General features: G+C 49.1%; 1 protein-coding gene across 2 annotated transcripts in view; it reads right to left on the reverse strand.

Annotated features, from left to right (window-relative positions):
• PTPRA (protein tyrosine phosphatase receptor type A) overlaps positions 1 to 23,869 on the reverse strand; it is a 110,311-nt gene that overhangs the window by 16,701 nt on the left and 69,741 nt on the right. Inside the window, exons 1-6 of one of the 2 annotated variants that reach the window (XM_030491577.1) lie at positions 14,388 to 14,661; positions 7,404 to 7,482; positions 6,634 to 6,996; positions 4,905 to 4,922; positions 2,145 to 2,229; positions 816 to 889 (exon numbers count right to left, since the gene is read on the reverse strand). In XM_030491577.1, the coding sequence (XP_030347437.1) occupies positions 816 to 889; positions 2,145 to 2,229; positions 4,905 to 4,922; positions 6,634 to 6,996; positions 7,404 to 7,476 (613 nt within the window). In that variant the 5' untranslated portion in view covers positions 7,477 to 7,482; positions 14,388 to 14,661. Of the gene's footprint in view, positions 1 to 815; positions 890 to 2,144; positions 2,230 to 4,904; positions 4,923 to 6,633; positions 6,997 to 7,403; positions 7,483 to 14,387; positions 14,662 to 23,869 lie in introns of those variants that run through there. The other variant, XM_030491576.1, reaches the window with a different exon arrangement.

The following is a 23,869-nucleotide window of genomic DNA, read 5'->3' on the forward strand; positions in this document are numbered from 1 at the left end:
TGTTGAAGGGAGCTTAAAGCTCCTCCAGCTCCAACCCCCTGCCACGGGCAGGGACACCTTCCACTAGAGCAGGTTGCTCCAAGCCCCTGTGTCCAACCTGGCCTTGAACACTGCCAGGGATGGGGCAGCCACAGCTTCTCTGGGCACCCTGTGCCAGCGCCTCAGCACCCTCACAGGGAAGAGCTTCTGCCTTATATCCAACCTAAATCTTCCCTGTTTCAGTTTGAACCCATCACCCCTTGTCCTGTCACTATAGTCCCTGATGGAGAGTCCCTCTCCAGCATCCTTGTAGCCCCTTTCAGACACTGGAAGCTGCTCTGAGGTCTCCACGCAGCTTCTCTTCTCCAGGCTGAACAGCCCCAATGTTCTCAGCCTGTCACCCATCAAACCAGTACTCAGTGAGTGTTTTCCCACTGCCAGTTGAGCTGCCCAGTCCAAGGTGCCACCAGGGAATTTCACTGGCTACATAAGCCAAGTTGCATGTGTCTTATTGCTGTGTTGGAAAGGGAAAGGCACTGCATGGTCAGCACACCAACCTGGGTAGCTCTGTGCTGCCCTGGAGGGCATAAACCAACCCTGCTTTCAATATTTCATGGTTTTTAGGCTATTTCTATAGTTTTTACTTGTTTTATGAGAACTGCTGTGATTTCACCACTAATTTTGGCCAATTCCAAGCAAGGAAAAAACCCCAAACCCTAAAATACTCTGTTGTTCTTCTGAGGAACGTTTGCATTGACCTGTTTTGATCTGGCCAAAGCTTATTCCTCCTGCAAGATGCATTTGTGCTCCCTGTGTCCCACCAACACGGGCCTCACCTGCATCATCCGTCCGGCCGTTGGACAACCGAAAGGAGTTGGAGTGACTCCCTGCTTGCTTGTATTTCTTGAACCTACCAAAGACAAGGAGAACATCAGTAGAGAGCCAACCAAGAAGCCCAGGATGAGAGACACAGCCACGAAGGGGTTTTCTCATGGTTTGGTGGGTCCAAGAGGCTAAAGAACCTCTAAAATACAAATAACATTTCACTGACCACATCTGCAAAGGCTTCAGGAGGCCAGAGCAAGGTGAAAACCAGGAGGAGAAGCTTTAAGACCTGGTTTTTATGGAGGACACCCCAAGGAGTTGCTGCTCCATGGGTTGATTCAGCAGAGCACGTAACGCCCAGGTTGATCTGTGGTGCAGCAAAGCCCTTTCTCCGTGCGCTTTTAACTTGAAGCAGATGCTCACGCTCCACTTGCCTCCGGTGAAGGGTTTTGCTGAATCACTGGGCAGGCAGCAGCCAACAGAAACTCTTTCTTAAGGGCTGGAAGCCAAGTGGGGAGGACTCAAACTCAAGTCCTGAGGCAAAGCTCTCATCAGGTTCACTGCTGCGAGGGCAGGCCCGGAGCCAGGAGACGAAGGGAATTTTTCCACTGCTAAGGAAATGGGGTTTTCTTTCCCTTTTTTACTGTTTAATCCCCCAAATGGGGAGTAAATTAAAATGTTTACTGCAGGTGAATAACCACCCTTTTCTAGCTGAGCAGATACGTGCTCAGGAGCTGGGAATGGGACACTTTAAGCAGCACAGATGCTTGGATTGCTTAAAAATGGACCTAAGAAGGCTTTGGAATGCTATAGATCCAGGTAGAGCATCACTTCATGCTCCTAACAAGCTCTGTCGCAGGCTACATTGCAATGGAAGCTGCACGGGCACAATGTGCAGGTTTGGTTTCCAAGGCAGAGCTTGGCTCTGGATGTTGGACCACGTTCGACAGCAAGATGGGAATCAAGGAATAACACACCCAGTTATACAAGCAAAGGTGTTTCTGGCTCCAGTGCTGTGTTCAGCTTCCCCGGATTACTCAATCCAACATCCTTACTGACTATTTAACTGCATTGACAGGCCTTCAGTTGAACCTACCCTACTAAATGTGGCATTATTCAGGAGCAGAACAGGCATCACCCCACACGAGGGTCAGATTTATGGAGAAAGGAATAAGCACCATTTACCAGATAACCCCAAACCTCATTTTCATTATCCTTACAGGTTTCTCGTGTGGCTGTGCCAGCCTTTAGCTCAGGAAACAGCACAAAAGGCTTATCCCTGTATGTTTAGTAATGAACTTCTGCCAAACAAGGGGAATCAGCATTAAAGCATCTCTTACCTTAACATGTACAGCACAATAATAATAAATACTATGACTAGGAGGGAAGACAGGGCCACCATCACAGCTATAATTGGAGTCTCATCTGCAAGAGGAGAAGAAAGGGGTGGTTATCAACACTGAAAGACATCCATCCTTAGAGCAGCTCCAGTGCCTAAAGGGGCTCCAGGAAACCTGGAGAGGGGCTTTGGACAAGGGCCTGTAGGGACAGGCCAAGGGGAATGGCTTTAACCTGCCAGAGGGGAGACTGAGATGAGCTCTTGGGCAGAAGCTCTTCCCTGTGAGGGTGCTGAGGCGCTGGCACAGGGTGCCCAGAGAAGCTGTGGCTGCCCCATCCCTGGCAGTGTTCAAGGCCAGGTTGGACACAGGGGCTTGGAGCAACCTGCTCTAGTGGAAGGTGTCCCTGCCCGGGGCAGGGGCTTGGAACTGGACCACATTTAAGCTCCCTTCCAACCCAAACCAGGCTGTTTGACTACTGAGCTACCAAGGGGCACTCTGGTGGTATCAGTGCATTTGTCCCTCTGTGGCTGGGAGGTCTAGAAATGTTAATTCTGACCAAAAGATAGGATCTTTGTGTAATGATTTGAAGGCAGTGACTTAGCAGGGCAAATAAAACCACAAAATCCTCCTGGTCTTGCACATCCTTGTTCTTTCCATTTACATGTTGTCATCTCCTGCAGCCCAGCAGCAAAAAGCCATGGAATTTATTGGGAGGCATTTCTGCCTCCTGCATGTTCGGTTGCTGCTTGAGCCTCAGCATCCCCACCATAAGGCTTTCCAAAAGCAAGACCAGAAGGCAAAGCAATCATGGAGTGTCTTAACCCAACCATAGCCAGCCCTTTCCCCTCCTCCAATGTGCTTATCATTGAGCCCTCCAACCATAACCATCATCACCATCCTGACTGTAGGGCTTGCCAAAGCCCACAGTGCTGTGCCCCTACTCTGTATCGCTGGACCACTTCTGCCTTGGCTGGAGTTAAGCTCAGCCTAACCAGTGCAGTGCTGGTTGTCAGATGTGATTTATGTGCAGGGTGCCTCTGGCAGCAGGATGCAGGAGGTCTGGGGGGTTGCTGGGGCTCTTTGCAGCCGTTCTTTCAGCACATCTGGCTGGATGAGTTAGACCTTTTCCACCGCAGCCGCTAACGGCCTCCGTGCTGCCCGGCCCAGCCAGCAAAGCCAGGCAGGAAACGGGCTGGAGGGTCCCCAGCCAGCCCTGGTGAGTGGTGCCATCACCCCCAGCTCCTGTCCTGCTCGAGTCTCAGCTCCAGGGGTGTCACGCTTGCAACTGGCTTGGAGAAGGGACAAGGACTCAACCCTCTGCAGTGCTGGAGCATCCATCGCAGTCCAGAGCCTGGAAAGCATCAGCTTCTCTGGGCACCCTGTGCCAGCGCCTCAGCACCCTCACAGGGAAGAGCTTCTGCCCAAGAGCTCATCTCAATCTCCCCTCTGGCAGGTTAAAGCCATTCCCCTTGTCCTGTCCCTCCAGGCCCTTGTCCAAAGCCCCTCTCCAGGTTTCCTGGAGCCACTTTAGGCACTGCTCTAAGGTCTACTTCATGTCAACAGCAGCCCCTCTGCTTTTTGCTGCCACAGTTTTGCTCCCAGTGCTGCTTCTTGGTGCCACAAATTGTGACCAATCCCCCTAGAATAATCCTCCAAGCCACAGCACTTGGAAAACAGTAATGATTTTATTAGCATTAATGTTAATGTTAGTGATATTAATATCAGTAGGAAGTCAGATTTTCCCCCATTTCTCCTTTCTTTGCTCTCAGGAGCAGGGATGAACAGCAGAGAGACTGCAAAGTCAGACCTAAGCCACGCCAGATCCAAGGGAATTACATTGAGCATTTCTACAGTGGCTTAAGCATGATTTTAAATGAATTCACTTGGACATGGGTCTCTTTTATTCCTCTGCACTAATGTGTATTGACAGTAACTATCGCAGAGCATCTCTCTTTGCATCACTGTGATCTTGGCACACCCAGCACCACAAAGCTGACTGCCACAGGGTTTACAAAGCTAAAACACCCATCGGAGCAATGATGGAAACACCCAGAGGAAGCTGGTTTCTATAGGTAACAACCACAGTGGCTGCACCTCTGCTCTGCCCGCTCTGATACTGCTAAAGCCACGAGGAATTGCACATATTCTGGTAGCAATGCCAGTTCTCAGAACTGAGAGGTGGAAAAATGCACCTAAGTGCTGCTAAAGCACAAGAAATGGATTTGTGCTGCTGCTTGCCAATGGAATTAAAGAGAAAAATGATTATTCACATCATTTGGAGGATGGGTCCAGGTCAAACAGGGTAAATTATAGGCAATGAAGATAATTCAGAAGCAAAAAAAGCAGGAAATTGCCTGAATGGCTTCTTAGCCTTTGGTCATCCAGCTCTAGGGATGGTAATGATGTTTTCAGAGCATTCAGCAGGAACTCTTTGTGTCTAATAGGACATGGACAGATTGGTACAAGATTGCCATAGAATGGTTTGGATGGAAGGGAGCTTAAAGCTGATCCAGCTCCAACCCCTGCCACGGGCAGGGACACCTTCCACTAGAGCAGGTTGCTCCAAGCCCCTGTGTCCAACCTGGCCTTGAACTTCTCAAAAGGAAAGCCCAACATCAATTAGGATACCGGTGTGTCACCAGCTTGACAGGCTTTGTAAAGGCAAGTTTGGAAGCGTGTCACAAGGAGAGGTTTCTAATAGCAGAATGCTTCTGGAGGTGTTTTTACTGAGTAAAATGCAACGAAATCTGAAATTCTCACCTCTTCTGTCAGAGTTACCTGCAGGAAAAGAAAACAAGAGTCTCTTAGCAACCAAGAAACATCCATTTTAATAAGTTATGAGGGATCAAAGACCAAGACAGCAACAAATTTAGTAACTCTCATCATCTTCTTGTAAATCTTTCCTTTAAAACAGCAGCTACAAAGCCAGGATTTAAAACAAATATCAGCCTTCACTTAGTAACAAGGGATCTAAACCCAACTTCTTGTCAGCAGAGCAGGGAGCTGAAGCCAAGCTCTAGCCTGGATAAATACAACTTACTGCTCCTAATGGATAACACTCTCTGTTTAAGCCTATAACCAACAAGTCACTGGTGTAATTCATTAGCACTTAACTAAAGAGATAACACTTGTGAGTGGTTTTAAATGAGTGGCTGAGCCAAGACTTCCATTAAGAGCAGCCAGGCTCAGGGATGGGGATGGTGAGTATCCATGGAAAGCCTCTACCTGCTTTTTGGATGTCTCAGCTATTAGAAACAAGAGCAAACCTGTGTCAAGGAGAGCACAGCCCAGCCCTCCTGCTGCAATGATGCTCATATGGGCACCCCACACCTTTGTTCCATGTGTGAAGAGCTGCAGCATGGGCTTGAGGACAATATTAGTAGGTTTGGAGAAGCAGGAACTGCCTCATGTAATTCATGCGGTGCCTCTGCTCCATCCCTCTCTTGAGCACCACTTAACGCATCCATGACTGATATCCACATTTCCCATTAAGATTAAATGGCAAGGGCAGCCCTAAAACTAATTTTGCTCCTTGACAAATTACTTGAAATAAAGAAAGAATCGGGTTTGGTCATTTGTTCTTGGGACTGACATCAAGCAAGAAGCCACATCTGGCCTTGATGGTGCAACAGCCAATGTGTCAGAGCACCAAGGGAGTCCACCAAAACCAGTAACCCCAGTGGTAAAAAACGTAGTAAAGACACAAAAATGATAAATCCTGTCCCCTGATACTCCACACCATATTAGAAATCCAGATCTCAGCAGCACTTCAGGCTTTTGTCCCCATCACTCCCATTTGAAGGCTGCATGTATTCTAAACCTGCACTGTGCATGTGAGAGAGCTGGGCTGGGGCAGCCTGGAGAAGAGAAGGCTCCTGAAGGGGAGACCTTAGAGCAGCTCCAGTGCCTAAAGGGGCTCCAGGAAACCTGGAGAGGGGCTTTGGGCAAGGGCCTGGAGGGACAGGCCAAGGGGAATGGCTTTAACCTGCCAGAGGGGAGATTGAGATGAGCTCTGAGGCAGAAGCTCTTCCCTGTGAGGGTGCTGAGGCGCTGGCACAGGGCGCCCAGAGAAGCTGTGGCTGCCCCATCCCTGGCAGTGTTCAAGGCCAGGTTGGACACAGGGGCTTGGAGCAACCTGCTCTAGTGGAAGGTGTCCCTGCCCGTGGCAGGGGGTTGGGACTGGAGGAGCTTTAAGCTCCCTTCCAACACAAACCAGGCTGTGACGCTGCCATTGGCAGGGACATCTTCCAGCAAAGGGGCAGCCACAGCTTCTCTGGGCACCCTGTGCCAGCGCCTCAGCACCCTCACAGCTTAAAACTTCTTCTTCATGTCTGATCAGCTCCACATCCCTCCTGTGTTGGGCTATGAACATGGAATTTGCCCCAAGATGTCTTCTCATCCCCTTTTGTTCAGCAAAACACAAGAAGAGCAAAGAAACAAACCCGCAGGCAGCATGTCCTGGAGAAGAAGAGGTGAAGGAGCCACCTACCATTGTGTGAAGCAGAAGAGGTCTCCTGTGTTGTCACCGTCGCACTGAAGTTCCTCTCCGTCGTCTCCGCTTCTGTGCTGGGGACAGCGGTGCCTGGAGCCAGTGGGGTCCCGCTGGGCAGAGGGGAGGTGGCTGGAGACACAGCGATGGTTGTCCCCAACGTGGAGGTGTTGATGCTGACAGTGGTGGTGTTGGGGGAGATCCTGGTGGCTGTGGTTGTAGGTGGCTTTGTGGCCACGGTAGATACAGTCACTGGAGTGCTAATGTTGAGGCTGTTTGCACTTGTCGTAGTCCCAAGCTCAGGACCTGCTGTAGGAGCTTTGGTGGGGCTCCTGGGGGAGGTGGGCACTGTTGTGGGTGGCTCTGCAAGAGGAGAAAGCACAAGGGAACCTTCATGAGATACCTTCCTGCAACACTGGAGGGTTTAGATGTTGGAGTTTTGCATGACTATAAGGATAAAACAGCCAAAAAATCCCAAATCCAGGACAGGGAATGCTTTGCACAGCGCTGATGCAAACCTGAAGAACCTGCTAACTTGAATAGGTCTTACGATATTGAGGAGATACAAATATTAAAGCCTCTGTAAGAGAGGATCAATATAGGATTTGCAGGTCCATTTATGAGCACTTGCAGCCCATCACCCTCCTTCCAATAGTTTATAGCTAAGTGGAGGGCAGAAGGAGTAAGTCATCAAGCACATGAGCACTTACTCCTTTGATCCTAAAGATGATTTAGGGACAAAAGAAGAGGAGACAAGGAGCATAGTTTACCTGTTGTAATGTTGTTAGCACCTACGCTTATCAGGCCACTTCCGAGCAAAAGGAGAAAGAACCACAAATCCATGTTGACCTGGGGAAGAAAGAACAGGTATTTAAACCCTCTTGTATCATTATCCCAAAGTAATTCAAACTGGAGATTCCTCTGTGCATCTTGTGTGCGTAGAGCTGGGAGGGAGGAGTGAACATAAGGCTGGAGTCCCTGCAGGCATGTGGATGGGATGGGTTTATTGCTGTGTTCATACGTTCCACATTGTGAGATCTCACTATGGTGGACCAGAAAAGGTGACCAGAGATGAAGCAGGGAAAGGGTGAACTGTGGGGGAGCATGAAAGGAACAATGAGCAATGAAGCTGACACCAAAAATAAGCACCTGGTTTTAAAGGAAATTAATGTCATGTTCATGTAATGGTCTCCAACTGAGTGTACTTTGAGCAAACTGAAATGCAGCACGTGAAGACCATGGTAAGGAGCCTTGATCCAATATGCTGAGGAACTGGGTGCAGGGAGGGAGAGGTCAACTCCTCCTGTGGGCAGCACCCAGTGGATCCCTGCAGGCTCACTGAAGCCCCTGACTGCTACTGGGCACGAGCAGAAAACCAGTGCAAGGCCAGGCTCAGCTCCATTCATAGGATCCCAGCCTGGTTTGTGTTGAAGGGACCTCAAAGCTCCTCCAGCTCCAACCCCTGCCACAGGCAGGGACACCTTCCACTAGAGCAGGTTGCTCCAAGCCCGTGTCCAACCTGGCCTTGAACACTGCCAGGGATGGGGCAGCCACAGCTTCGCTGGGCACCCTGTGCCAGCGCCTCAGCACCCTCACAGGGAAGAGCTTCTGCCTCAGAGCTCATCTCAATCTCCCCTCTGGCAGGTTAAAGCCATTCCCCTTGGCCTGTCCCTCCAGGCCCTTGTCCAAAGCCCCTCTCCAGGTTTCCTGGAGCCCCTTTAGGCACTGGAGCTGCTCTAAGGTCTCCCCTTCAGGAGCCTTCTCTTCTCCAGGCTGCCCCAGCCCAGCTCTCTCAGCCTGGCTCCAGAGCCGAGCTGCTCCAGCCCTCGCAGCAGCTCCGGGGCCTCCTCTGGCCTCGCTCCAGAGGTCCCCATCAGATTCCCTGCACATGCAGATGAAACAAATACCCGTAAATAATAATAATCCCAATGCAGGCTCATCTCCAGGCCAGGCTGCACATTCCTTACTGTACGTTTCTTCCCAGGAAGCATCCTGCTAAATTACAGGACAATGACATCATTGAACTTGCTTCCCCCTTTCTTTCTCCCCCAGCCCTTTTAAACGCAAGGTCTTTACAGTGATTTCTTTCCTCTGCAGACCTCAAACAGCTCCTGAGAAATGGGCAGCGTTATCTCCTCCCAAGCAGATATGGATCCAGAGGCAAATGACAGCACGATGTGAGCTATCATCATCCTGGCCAGAAGAGAGCCCAAAGCTGCCAATGCTCAGACCAGCACATGGCCTTGGGGCCTCCCAAGGATGGGCCAGCATCTCACATCTGCTACGAGCCCAGAGAGGGCTCAGAGGCAGCTCTGCTACATGCCATCGACCAGCAGTGGCTCTATGGCTCTCCCCTGCTCAGTTGCATCTTCAGCTGCAAGATCTCAGCACCAAGATCACGCTGCCAAGAAAGGGATTTATTCCTGATACAAAGTCTAAGCCTCCCTCTTTTAAACACATCTTGTGTTGTTTGTTCTCATTCTATCTCTTCAAACCTGCTTCAATCTAGACCCATCCCAAACTCCGGGCAAAAGGACAATGCTGAAGTCATCAACGTGCTGGGAATGGTATCAGGAATACAAGATCCTCCCCACCCGGGAGCATCCTCCCACCAGCACCACCCACTGACATGTTTTTCCTCCCCCCCTAAAAGAAAACCTGGCAAAAATCGCCCTTACTCAGTGACCAAAAGGTCAGACAAACCCTGAACCAGAAGGAAATCAAGCTCCAGAGATAAGAGCTTTCCTTTGGCTCCCTCCATGGCCAGCCCTGCTGCTGCTGCAAGCAGGGCAGGGCTTTCTCCAAGCGGTCCCACTGGTGCAACAGCAGCTTTCCAGAGGTTCAAGTATGTGTCTGGGTGAATTTGAACTGATTTGAGTCCTCCTGCTGCTGGAGAGAGCGGGGCTGGTCCTGCAATGCCTCCCCAAGGCTCTGCTCCGGGGTGGGATGTTTGGATACCCCGCAGCCGGTGGGGTGTTGATGACATGCTCCACTCTTGGTGCTTAACACACCCCATGCAAGATGTTCAACCACCTGCCAGAGTCTGAGATGTGCTTGGTCTGAACTGTTTTGGCTTTGGAGGAAAAAACCCATGATTATAAGGAAGGAATGTTTTAGGATGAGGGTGCTGAGGCGCTGGCACAGGGTGCCCAGAGAAGCTGTGGCTGCCCCATCCCTGGCAGTGTTCAAGGCCAGGTTGGACACAGGGGCTTGGAGCAACCTGCTCTAGTGGAAGGTGTTCCAAGGGGCTTGGAACTGGATGAGCTTTAAGCTCCCTTCTAAACCACTCTTCTATGCTTTTAGGGCTGACAACAAGCCAGCACAGCTGGAGCTTGGGGAAAAGCCCAATGGTAAGTGCATCGGGATGTCAGCTTGTGCTCCAAGGCCACTGCAGGAGCAGTCGCACTCTGGAGCTGAGATGGTCCTAAGCCAAAGAGGTTTTCCATCCCCACAGTGTGGGAAAGGGAGCTCGTGTCCTCCCCATGTTTAACTGCAATAGCAAAGCACACGATGCTGAGCAGCCAGCGAGAATGAAAGCAGCTCACTGCAGCTGCTCCCAGCATCCTATTGTGGGAACCCATGGAAATAGGGCCCTCATGGAGATGGGACCCATGGGCAAAGGCGGGAGGAACCTAAACCCATGGGGAATCTCCAAGGAAGGTAATAGCAGCATGGGGATGTCCCTGAAACCTCGGGGGGCTGATGGGGTCTCACCATTTCAATTGCTTCCCTCACCAGGAACTCATCGCTACCGCAACAAGAAAACCATAACAAGAGAAAGGGAAAGACTCTCTACATGAGAGTTCCCATCCCTTTGGGATCGTGTTCATTTGGGATCCTGTGCGTTTAGGATTCCTGTTCATTTGGGGACCCTGTTCATTTAGGATCCCCATTTATTTGGCATCCCATTCATCTGGGATTCCCATTCATTTGCAACCCCATTCATATGAGAATCCCATTCGTTTGGAATCCTGTTCATTTGAGAATCCCATTCATTTGGAATTCTGTTCATTTGGGTTTCTCATTCATTTGGCATCCCGTTCATTTGGGATTCCCATTCATTTGGAATTCTGTTCATTTGGGATTCCCATTCATTTGGAATCCTGTTCACTTGGGATTCCCATTCATTTGGCATGTCATTCATTTGGTTCACAGCTCTGCCAGCCCTAGCTCTGCAGCAGCAGTCTGCCCTAAGAGCAGACAAACCAGTTGCCAACAGGGATGCTCCCACCACACTGGCATCCTTCCGGCTCCTCACACTGAGATCTTGCTCCTCAATGCCATAAATAACCGATCACTGGCAAACCATACAGATACTCATCTCTTCCAAGCCTGCCTTAATGGCTTTGAGGATCCTTTGAGCTGGCTGCTCCAGCTCTTGCAGCACACCTCAAATGGCAGGGAGTGAACTGGTTCATGGCCACTCTGCAAAGGGGTGGCAGAGCTGGGACTGGACTCCAGGGACCTGGTTCCTCTCCCATCTGTGGTCCCTGGAGTCCTTTTGGGGAAGTTAAGGAAGAGAAGATGATGGGTTAGTCCATACCAATCCTGCACTAAAGCCAAGAGCCACATGTACCATAGGCCTTCAAAGCGCTTCTCCCCCATCCTCAATACACTTTCCTTTGGTATCAAAAGCAGGACATGGAGGGTGGGTGGAAAGAAGTGAAAGCTGTGAATCCCCTCCTCTTCCTGCCCTCCAGTATGGGGAATTAATATATATAAAACAGAAGAGCTTGGGTTTATTTCCACGACCACGACGGCTATATGGATAAGAGCTACAGGTGATTCCTGGACTGGCCATGGGTTCCAGCTGCAAAATCCCTTTGGGATGGTGGGGTGATCATAGAAACATTTAGGTTGGAAAAAGACCCTTAAGATTGAGTCCAAACCATTGCTGCAGGTCCCTCCTTTGCTGAGGATGCTCTGGGATTACAGCAGCGGGCAGGCAGCTGCCTGCCTTTAAAACCCTCTTGATATTCATAGAACCATAAGAATGGTTTGTGTTGGAAGGGAGCTTAAAGCCCATCCAGTTCCAACCCCCTGCCACGGGCAGGGACACCTTCCACTAGAGCAGGTTGCTCCAAGCCCCTGTGTCCAACCTGGCCTTGAGCACTGCCAGGGATGGGGCAGCCACAGCTTCTCTGGGCACCCTGTGCCAGCGCCTCAGCACCCTCACAAGGAAGAACTTCTGCCTAAGATCCCATCTCAGTCTCCCCTCTGGCAGGTTAAAGCCATTCCCCTTGTCCTGTCCCTACATCCCTTGTCCAAAGCCCCTCTCCAGGTTTCCTGGAGCCCCTTTAGGCACTGGAGCTGCTCTAAGGTGTCCCCTTCAGGAGCCTTCTCTTCTCCAGGCTGCCCCAGCCCAGCCTGGCTCCCTAGGAGAGGTATTACCCTTAATAAGTTCATTGATCCGTGAGTGGATCACACCAGGAGGAAAGGGTTGGCAAGGGGGCAGAATACAGATTTTCCCCAAGCCTTGCCCTGCTTTCACACAGAGAGCTGGATGCAGGCAGCCCATGCAGATCCTGTGTTTCTTATGGCTTTATTACCACGAATGTGAAAAGAAACAGGACACCAGGAAGCCCGGAGAGCACCAGGACTCACTGTGCAGATCATTACACAAAAACTCCGAGGAGCTGCTCCTGTGCCCAGCTGCCAGCGCTGCTTTATCACCTTAAACCGGATGGGGAGCAAGGGGAGGGCTGTGCCAGCTCCCAGCTCCCAACCCCTGCGCTTGAACCCTCCCTATTCCCAACTGGAGTCTAAAGAACACCAGCGGTCCGCTGTTACCCGCTGCTTAACATAAAAGGCGTCGAGAGTCCTACCCCAGAGCTGGAGGGACCCGAGCCTCCCTTCCCCCTCGGCTCCCTCCCTGCTGCTTTCGGAAACGGAGAGGAAATACTTGTAATGTTATCAACATAAACACAGCTCTTGGCTGGCTGCGACATCCTGCGGGCGCACAAAACCAGCCTGACGTCAGGCGCTGCGCTGCGCAGGAGCCGCGCGCTGCTCCGCTGCTCGGCACGGGGATGCTCACAGCATCCCGCCTTCCCTCACACCTTCTGCGCCAAAGGCAGGGACAGGAGCCTCGCGAGCTGCTGGGTCCTGCAGTACTATATATATATTTATACATCCAGTAAATATATATATTTATATAGATATAAAAGTATCTATATGTTTATCTCTCTATACATAGTATATATATTTATATATATAAAAGTATGTACATAGGCATATATTTATTTCTCTTTATATAGTATATATATTTATACATATAAAAAAGCATTTATATATGTATATATTTATTTACCTTTCTATACAGTATATACATATTTTTATATATATTAAATTATCTATATATGTATACATATCTCTCTATATAGTATATGTATTTTATATGTATAAAAGTATCTCTCTCTAGATATAAACATTTATCTCTATAGTATATTTATATATATAAAAGTATCTATATATAGAATTATAGAATCATAGAATAGTTAGGGTTGGAAAGGATCTTAAGATCATCTAGTTCCAACCCCATATATATATATATATGTTTACCTCTCTATATACACTGCAGATATTAATATATATTAAAGTATCAATATATGCATGTATCTATAGCATATATTTACTTTTACATATACAAAAGTATCTCTATATGTATATATATGTATAATTATCTCCCTATATACTGTATATACATATATATTAAAGTATCTATATATGTATATGTATATTTATCTCTCTATATACAGTATATACATATATATAAAAGTATCTATATATGTATATGTATATTTATCTCTCTACATACAGTATATACATATACATAAAATTATCTATATATGTATATATTCATCTCTCTATATACAGTAAACACATATATATAAAAGTATCTGTATATGTATATTTATCTCTCTATATACAGTATATACATATATATTAAAGTATCTATATATGTGTATATATATTTATCTCTATATAGTATACATATTTACATATATAAAAGAGTATCTACATATCCATATATATATACCTATTTATCTCTCTCTATATAGTATATATGCACTGCATTCTCCCGTGCACTGCTCAGGATCTCCCTATAGGAGAAGCTGGGTTTAGGGCTGCAGGATGTATGGTTTAAAATCAGCAAATCTGGTCAAGATGATTGATGCTGGAGGAGAAAGAGAAAAGGAAATAATCTCTTTATAAAATAATAAGTGGTTAAAAATGGTCCTTTAGCGTCTGCTGCTATAGGGGGTTAGGCTGTAGGAAGCAAGGAATTAGTATTTAGTGCTGCAGGAACTGCCCAGATCCGGATACAGGCACCCACAATCAAAGGCAGGATTTACCCCCACCTCCGACATATTCCCGATTCCTGGAAAATGCAGCAATCTTTTTCTCTGTGCGAGGAGGAGACACAAACCCAATTCCACCCAGGACCCCAGGCACCACCACTGCTACCAGTAGGATGCTAAAATGCAGTGGCTCATCTGAGACCACCCGATGCCTTGTGCTGACCCCAACCACAGTGGAAAATAAAAGGAATGTTAATTTTCCTCCTTTTTTTTGGCAGGGAAAAGGGCAAAACTAGAGGCAAGGTTAGCGCTTGCACCGGTTCGCTTTTTGAAGCAGCTCACAGTAGGATGAGAACAAGCATGAGCATAAAGAAAGGGGAAAAAGGTCTTGTTTTATTTCCCTTTTGGTGGCAGCAAGCCACCAGCATGGCTCAGCCACCCTGGAAAACAAACCTGCCATTCCCTCTTCCTCTCCCTGCTCCTTTTAAATCCCGGTTGTGGTTTTCCAGCCTCTCACTGGAGCTGTGATCCACGGCAGAGGAAAGCGGCTCACAGGCTCATCCGACGGCACAATGATTTCACCAGCATCAGGTTCCCCTTCCCTGTAATCCCAAACCTCTCCCGTTGGATGAGATGCCAAGGGTTTCTTCTCTTCATTAACACCACACGAGGAGCTCTGACCATCGCAGGGAGAGGAGCAGTGGAGTTGAGGGAGGAAGAAGGGTTTTGCTGCACAAAGAGGCAGTGACTAATTCCTCGCATGTGTCTCCGAAGCTGAAACGAGGCCTTTGATGTGTCACTGAACATTATTCCCCCACCCTCTGCTTTTCCACTCCTCAACAGAAAAGATGAATCACAGCAACCATTCACCCTCTCTGAAAACCCACTTGGTTTTCTTTGCCTTTTTTGTTTGGCTTTTACATAAACAGGAGGCTTCCACATGAGTGACAAGAGCTGGAACCAACAGTGTGTGAGGAGGAGAAGCCTCCAGGAAGGGATTGGGGTTCTGCTTTCTCCACCTGCCCAACCTTCAACAAATCACCACCTTCCTGCACTTCAGTATTTACTTATGGCATGGTTTGGGTTGGAAGGGACCTTAAAGCTCATCCAGCTCCAACCCCCTGCCACAGGCAGGGACACCTTCCACTAGAGCAGGTTGCTCCAAGCCCCTGTGTCCAACCCGGCCTTGAACACTGCCAGGGATAAGGAAACACGTTTTGACTGGGAGGGTGACCAAGCAGTGGCACGGGCTGCCCGGGGAGGTTGTGGAGTCTCCATCTCTGGAGGCATTAAAAATCTTTGTTGATATAGTCCTGGGCAACTGGCTTTGTGTTGTCCTGCTTGAGCAGGGAGGCTGGACCATATGACTTCCAGAGGGCCCTTCCAACTTCAATCATGCTCTGATTCTAACTTACTGTCCTGCAAACTTTTCAGTGCTTAGGGATAGGAGAAGGGGGTTAAACTGAAACAGGGGAAGATCAGGTCGGATATAAGGCAGAAGTTCTTCCCTGTGAGGGTGCTGAGGCGCTGGCACAGGGTGCCCAGAGAAGCTGTGGCTGCCCCATCCCTGGCAGTGTTCAAGGCCAGGTTGGACACAGGGGCTTGGAGCAACCTGCTCTAGTGGAAGGTGTCCCTGCCCGTGGCAGGGGGTTGGAACTGGGTGAGCTTTAAGCTCCCTTCCAACCCAAACCAAGCTGGGATTCTATGATTCTATGAAGAGCATCTTGGACCTGTAGAATGGAGAACAACCATCCAGAGAGGGTTTCCTAAAGGCCATGGCATCAAGGAGAATCAAGGTGGGACAGTTAAAAGCTGAGAGAAGGTGAAGTTCTATGAAAAGGGGAGCAGTGAGCTAAGCGCAAGGGAGCTGTCAGGTCATGGGGATGAAGATGAAAGACCAACTCTGATCCTCGACCAGGAGTAAGGTGCTGGGGATGGAGGGTTTCACTGCAGGCCAGGCTGGTGAGGGATGGTGGGGCAGCAGGAGCTATGCTGCAAAAGGGAGGTGAGACCTCCTTGAGGGGTATTTCACAGAACCATGGACTCACAGAGTGGTTTGTGTTGGAAGGGACTTTAGAGCTCATCCAGTCCCAACCCCCTGCCACGGGCAGGGACACCTTCCACTAGAGCAGGTTGCTCCAAGCCCCTGTGTCCAACCTGGCCTTGAACACTTACAACAGCCAAAACAACACCCCCAGAGCTTGTAAACCCCCCTGGCTAGTAGGAGACCAAGCCCCATGCTCTCCTGGTGTCCCTTCCCCAAATGGGATGGGCATTGCAGCCGCAACACAGCACTGGGAAGCGGAGAGGAACTGCCTGAGAGGCACAAGAGAAGCTGCTTCAACTCATTATTCAAAACCATGAATTAATAATGAAATAAAAATGAAGTCATATAGGAAGATATTTCTTTAAATATCCCATTTTAGGTGTCCCCTTCTTTGTCCTAAGCATGGTTTGTAACACGTACAAAGAAAAAACACGAGTGCAGGTCACATACCGGCTCTGAAAAGGACCAGTTGCTTTCGCCTGAGGAGTGAGGATGAAGCATGGCCATGATTTAGCATAACAACGTCCCTCCCTAGCAAGATGCCTCTCGGAGAGCAAACAAATGGTACGTGGGGAGGAGAAACATGGTTTTCGAACAAAAACCCCAGCAATACCCAAAAACCAAAGCCCAGCTTTGGGGCTCAGCCCTTTCTGCAGGACCCAGATGAAGTCCCAGCTCCGAGCTGGTGGCGAGCAGCCAGAGCATCCTCCTTAAAACAAAGGTGTCGGAGGGGATCATTGGCATGGCAGCGTTCAAATCTCCTTACAGAGGCTAAGCTCCAATTACAAACGCATGCGTTTCCCTCATGCAGCTTAACGGGTGGTTGTGCTTACCCCGAAATCCGCCCGGGACACTTGTAGGATGCAGGGAGCAGCCAGCCCGTCCCCCGGAGCAGCCCCTATGGGCTAAGAAAGTGCTGCGGAGCCGTGAAATCCCTACTTTACCTGCGGTGATTCTGCACCGCTGCTGGGTTCAGCCCTGTTGCCACAGTAACACTTTGTGGTGTAGCCGAGATCACTGATTATGAAACTAGGGGAAAAAATAAAACAATCAGAGGCTGCTAATGAGGAGATACTCCAGGTCTCGGAAAGCTCCATCTTAATGGCATTAGGATTCCGGGCGCAGGGAAAAAGCAAGGTGCCAGAAGCGGTGCCTGGGTCAGCATCGGCGGCTGCCACCAGCAGCCTTTTGGGTGTTTTAATATGTGGGTCTGAGAATTCAGCTTGTAAATTGCCTGTAAATCCAGCTTGTTTTCCTTCCCTTGGAACAAACGTGCAAGACTCGGTGGAACAGTCTTTACTCTTTACATATATTTGCATGTATTAAGCCAGGAAAACAAGGGTTGAGGGTGATGGTGATAGCCAGAGAGGGGCCAGGGATTCATTCCCTGCCTCTCACATGAACTGTGTGTCTGTTGCACTTTTCCAGAGGAAGAAAAACCAGGATCGCAGTTGTACCAGTGGCTGCAAGGGTCTAAAAACCAGGTTTGCAAAGGAAGGGAACAGGAGCTGAAAGCATTTTCTTCTCTGGCTTTTATTCGAGTGCCAAAAGCATCTTGAGGCACGTCTTCTGCTGAAGGCTTCAAGCTGAAAAGTCTGACTGGGAGCAGTTGTGCTGCCAGACACAGACGGTTTTCAACACAACCTACAAGTAAGATACCAGAATGTATTTCCAGGTGAAAGGAAAACAGCCTGACAGGTATTCATGGAGTCATAAACCCTGAGAGACGCTGCTTTAAAAAGTCAGCTCCTCAAAACACCTGAATTTTAACCTTCTCATTGGATGATGAATCTACAACAAAGATGAAACAGTGCTAAAAAGAAGGGCCAAGGACCAAAACTGAGTTAATAGTTTATAATAGTCATTAATGCCATGAGAGACTCTGCATTCCTCCAGCATCCAGAGCATCTCCAGGGAGACCTTAGAGCAGCTCCAGTGCCTAAAGGGGCTCCAGGAAACCTGGAGAGGGGCTTTGGGCAAGGGCCTGGAGGGACAGGCCAAGGGGAATGGCTTTAACCTGCCAGAGGGGAGATTGAGATGAGCTCTGAGGCAGAAGCTCTTCCCTGTGAGGGTGCTGAGGCGCTGGCACAGGGTGCCCAGAGAAGCTGTGGCTGCCCCATCCCTGGCAGTGTTCAAGGCCAGGTTGGACACAGGGGCTGGGAGCAACCTGCTCTAGTGGAAGGTGTTCCAAGGGGCTTGGAACTGGAGAAGCTTTAAGCTCCCTCCAACCCAAACCACTCTGGGATTCTATGGAATGCCAACTGTGAATGATAACGGGAATCACCCCACAACTGCTGCCCCTGAAGTCCTTTCCTTGCTGAGGATATTGTGGCTGCTCTCTGGGCACAGGCTCCTTTCTGCCGGGATATTTGTGTTCCCAGTGAAGTTCCTGCTCACATCAGCATCTTGAAAGGCTTCCACCCCTCCTCGCAGCCTCAATCCCAGCTGCTCTTACCTGCAGTCCCTGTAATTGGCAATCATTTCCCTAATTGCTCACAAAAGCAGATGTTCTCTCTGTGGTCACATTGAAGCAGCTTATACTGCACTAGAGACACAAGCGCACAGCATTAAAGTGCTAATTCCTGTAAATAAGCCCATTAAAAGGTTAAAAATAATGCCTCCAACTGCACCATCAATGGCAGTTGAATCCCACTGCTTTTATTATGTTGTTATACGTAACGTGGCAATCCCTGTCTGCTCCGGATAAGGATGCCCTTGTGCTTGGCCAGTTGCTCTTATATGTGGTCATCCAGTAGCCACATCCTATGTCCTAGCATAGGAGATCCACATAGGATCTCCTAGCACAGGAGATCAGCCCTTTGCATGGTTTCCAGCTAATAAATCATGTTCATAGGTGATTTAACAGTACACCTATCATGTTCCTAGCAGTGTAACCTATTATAAACCTAGTATCATAAAGCTATTATGTATTTTGTATATATATTGCTATAAACCTATCATAAACCTGATATCATGCTATAAACTTATTTCCTGCTGACACAAGATCATGCAAAGTGAAACAATCCTGGTCTTAAACAACAGGGTGAGTACAAGCCCCTGCAGATACCAACACAAAACCTAATGCTCAAAAATCCCCCTAATTAAAATGCAGTTTCTTACCCTTAAAGTGATTAAACGACAGCCTGGGACAACTAACTTTTCCCCCTCCCATGTTATTCACCATTCATTCTCTATTTTAACCTCCCCAACAAAAGGCTGAACTCAACTGCATTATTGTCAGCGAGGGCTTTTATCACCAGCCTTCGGACCGGTCAAGGCATGGGAGAGAACAATGCGTCTCACAGGAGAATAAATACAGTCTAAACAAAAATACCCTGTTGCTAAGGTTTAAAACAGCCTTTTTTTGGGCACAGACGGGTAGCTGGGAATCCTGGTGCCACCCTATAGGAGAAAACAGAGGAGAAGCAGGACTTGGATAAGGGGAAAGAACCCAACACTCAGCCTCGTTGTGGTTTTCCCTTCGGGATGGCATTTAGAATATGAGTTTCGGGTAGTGGCCTTTAAATCAAAGCCAATAGCTGGAGCATGCTGCTGTCTGCAGCAGGGGATGCTGTACCTAAGCCCATGTGTTGCTCCAACCTGGGCTTCATGTCTTGCTCCAGCAAGGACAGGAGGTGGAGCAGGACAGGAGAACTCCGTGGTGAACCCTCGAGGTCACTGCTGATGGCTGATAGTGCAGATGTTGGGAATGTCCAGCTGGAATCTCCTCTTCAGGAAAGCCTCATCCCAAACTGCAATGATTTCTCTTATAAAATCAACCCCAAAAAGTAGAACTTGTCGTTTCTACAGCCTTAGCCAAGGGAGCAGCACCTGATTTTGGGGTTTGGTATAGAAATGCTTTTCCCTAGTGTTGGTATGGAAAGGAGATGGGTTTGGCCATGGTGTCCTCCCCACTAAACACTGCCACCAGCTTTGAAGCAAGGGTCTCCAACAGCAAAGTGGCTCTGGAATCAAAAGCAAATACAAGGTCAGGGAGGTTGATGGATGAGAGCCCTGGCAAGGTGCTGCAGGGCAGAAGGTTGAGTAAGGGGACAACTGAGCTGTGGGAGTCCAGAGAGGCCACAAGGCTCCAACCCAAGTTCCTCCCCTCTAGATGGAGCTCCAGGAGAAGCCTGAGGTTCTGCTCCAAAGAGGAGGAGGACACATCCCAGCACCTCCAAGCGTCACCTCCTGGCCTGCAGCTTGGATGAGTTTGCAAAGGCAATTACATGAAAACTAATGAACGCTGCGAGGGCTGGAGCAGCTCTGCTCTGGAGCCAGGCTGAGAGAGCTGGGCTGGGGCAGCCTGGAGAAGAGAAGGCTCCTGAAGGGGACACCTTAGAGCAGCTCCAGTGCCTAAAGGGGCTACAAGAAAGCTTGGTTTGTGTTGAAGGGAGCTTAAAGCTCACCCAGTTCCAACCCCTGCCACATGCAGGGACACCTTCCACTAGAGCAGGTTGCTCCAAGCCCCTGTGTCCAACCTGGCCTTGAACACTGCCAGGGATGGGGCAGCGACAGCTTCTCTGGGCACCCTGTGCCAGCGCCTCAGCACCCTCACAGGGAAGAGCTTCTGCCTCAGAGCTCATCTCAATCTCCCCTCTGGCAGGTTAAAGCTGTTCCCCTTGTCCTGTCCCTACAGGCCCTTGGCCAAAGCCCCTCTCCAGGTTTCCTGGAGCCCCTTTAGGCACTGGAGCTGCTCTAAGGGCTCCCCTTTTGCATATCTCATGCAAAACCAAAAAGCACAAAGGGAATTTCAAGTTTCCCTGAAGACAGCAGCCTGGATGCATATAAAAGAGAAAACAGAGTCAAGGTAATGCTGGAATTCCGCTTTATGGCCCATTCTGGGTTTTTTTTTCCCAATAAACAAGGTCTTACATATATCACCTCATGTCACTTATATTTTAGGGATATCCAAACAAACACTAAGAGGCTACAACAGAGCTCACATCCCCCTCTATGAGGCACCTTGGCCAAAGTGCCACCAAAATGCTGCTGCATTAAACCCATTTCAAGCCTATCCAGAACAGTGGCGAACTCAGGCTCACCATTTGAATTTCAATAGCACTGCAGTGGATAGCAACCGAGACATCCCCATCTTTGACAGTCTTTGCTGTCCCCAGGCTTTTCAAAAGGCTTTGAAAAGCAGCTTTCCTACAAAAACACCCATTTCCATCACGCCCTGGCTACAGCATAATACACAGAAGGCTCCTCAGTATCGCTGTTAAATAGGAGACCCCCCAACCCAGGCATTAAATGGTACAGGAGCTCGCACACAACAACAGAGAGGCTTTCTCTAGCTTGTTGCTGCACAAACACAAGACAAAGTCTGTTGCTGAAGACCAAGACTGTGTTTGGAGGCTCGGTGATCCAGCCTAAACCTCATCTATTTTCATCATGGCATGGTTTGGGTGGGAAAGGGGCCTTCAAAAACCATCTAGTGCAACCCCACGGGCAGGGACACCTTCCACTAGAGCAGGTTGCTCCAAGCCCCTGTGTCCAACCTGGCCTTGAACACTGCCAGGGATGGGGCAGCCACAGCTTCTCTGGGCACCCTGTGCCAGCATCTCACCACTCTTATCATGAACCGTTTCCATAACCAAAGGCAGGGATGTACCAAACAGGAGGGAGAAAAGTAGAAGATGTCATTTTGGGAGCTGTGCAAGCGTTGAAAACAGTCCTGCAGATGGAATAGGGGCAACATCCAATATATACACAAAGCAAGAGGATGCTATGAGTAGTCAGTTGATTACAGGGTCATTTTTAGTCATTTCTACCTCAGTAATAGCTTCAGGTTAGGACACTGTTTCCAAAAGCAGTGTCTCCAGATGATTTCAGTAACTAGATGTCATTCCAGAAGTGCTTAACATAAATGTATAGAGCAGGATGGAGTGCTTGCAATTGGCCTCCAACCAGCCTCTGCTCCCTGTGGTTCTACAGGCATCCTATGCGTTCTGGGTGTGATGTAGCTGCCTTTAAAAATCGAGTTCTGTGGATGTTATGGGATCTCTTTATATCCCTGGTGCTCCAATGCATGGATGCTTGCATGGTTATAAGGTTGGAAGGTGACTCCTCCCCATCTTTGCCTCTGCTGTAGAGCATGAGCTATAGAAAAGGCAGGTTGGAGGCTTTGGAAGGTTTGGTGGCATCTTCATTCTCAATTCTTGTGCTGAGCAGCACAAGAAAGGGTTTAGCTCTGAAGCTGGTTGCTTTGCTGAAGGAAAACCAAACCCCTGTATCTCAACCACGACTGAGGCTGTCAACACGCTCACGAGGGCACATTTGACCATGTCCCATCTCCAACACTGGACGTGAAGGCAATGGACACAGCTCAGCCTCTGAAGCACATTTTGCACCATTTGGAAAGACACCCCGGAAAGGGAAAGCGCAGCCAAAAGCAGGGAAGGGGAAGCCCTTCCTCTTTCCTGGTGGCCTTTCTCAGCAGCAGAAGGGCATTTTAGATGTGGGATGTTCTCAAACCAGCTGGAGGAACCAGTTATAAATGGCAGATGCCGAGATACTTATTAAGAGTCAAAGAAGGAGCACCGGCAGTGGGTGACTTGTAATCCTTGCTGGTGTGGACTGGAATTAAAACTAATGAGATAGAAATGAATGGCTGGCCGCCCCAGCTCGTGTCCCAGCATGTCTCTGATGATGAGATTTATGCATAGACAGGATTAATCCAATGGCATCTTCCCCCAGAGCTATTTGGGCATGGAGATAAGACCCACAAAAACCATCTTGCAAGATCTGACACGGTGCCACTGCCACTGACTGGTTTATATCCTCAGCACTGCTTCTCCCTGCTTATCTACACAAGAAAGGCATCCACCAGTGAGCGATCCTCAGCCCCTTGAAGCAACCCCACTGGTTAGGATCATCCTGTCTGGAGCAAGCTCTGTCCCAGCACCATGCCTGGCTTGTCCCTGGGTCCCACAAGGTCCTCATGGCCCAACAGCATCTTCCCATGGGGCATTTTTTTGCTTCTTTTCCATTTCAAAAGACCTGAGATATTACAAGAGCTGTGATGCAGCACACCAAAACTGGGGGTTTAACAGCTTGGGAGGGAAGAAGATGAGTCCCACAAGCACTGGAGCATATGGGGACATTTAATTCCACAAGCCCTGCAGTAAGTGGAGGACTTGGTGGGGCAGAAGGGAAATCCGGCGCCTCTTGTTCACAGCAAGTAGGTCCCTGGAGCAAAGTATTGCCTGAATCACATCTACAGTACAAGGATCTGGTTGATTTCCATGATGGGGAGCCAGGGAGCCAGCCTGGAAGCAGGTGACAAGGTGGGTAGCCAAGGACAGTGAGGTGTCCTGAGTCCTTTTGGTCTCCACCATCATCTACATCCTTCCTCACCGCACTGAAGCTTTGCCTTCAGGGAGCCAGCTATTGTTTCCAGCATGCAGGAAGAATGGCACCACCTTTCTGTGTCTTGCTGTGTACCCACCTTCCCTCTCCCAGCCAAAGGGAGTTGACATTGAGGCTCTTTCCACCCATTTTATAGGGGAAACAGAGCAAGGATGAAAGGAGGCTCTTGGGTGGGAGCAGTGTCTGATGTGAAAGGGCAGTAACCAGCGAGGTGGCAGCAAGGAGATGTGTAACAGCTACAAGGGGGGAGCAAATGGAGGGGTCACTTCTTTGTGCTGCAGCCTCTGGCCATGTAACCTGAGTGACAGTGCAGAAGAGGATGGGAAGCAAAGGAAGGGGAGAAATAAAGACCTATGTCTGGATTGATGGAAGAACTGGGTGGCAAAATAAAAGGGTGAGCTCCTCCTTCTGCTTCTACTCAGCGTCCTTGCACTGGGTCATCCTCAAATGACCCTCATGTTTTACTGGAAGAGGAGAAATTGATTTAAAGTCTTACCCTGGAAATACTTTGGTTGCA

This window comes from Strigops habroptila, chromosome 7 (genome assembly GCF_004027225.2).
Source record: "Strigops habroptila isolate Jane chromosome 7, bStrHab1.2.pri, whole genome shotgun sequence".
NCBI lineage: Eukaryota > Metazoa > Chordata > Aves > Psittaciformes > Psittacidae > Strigops > Strigops habroptila.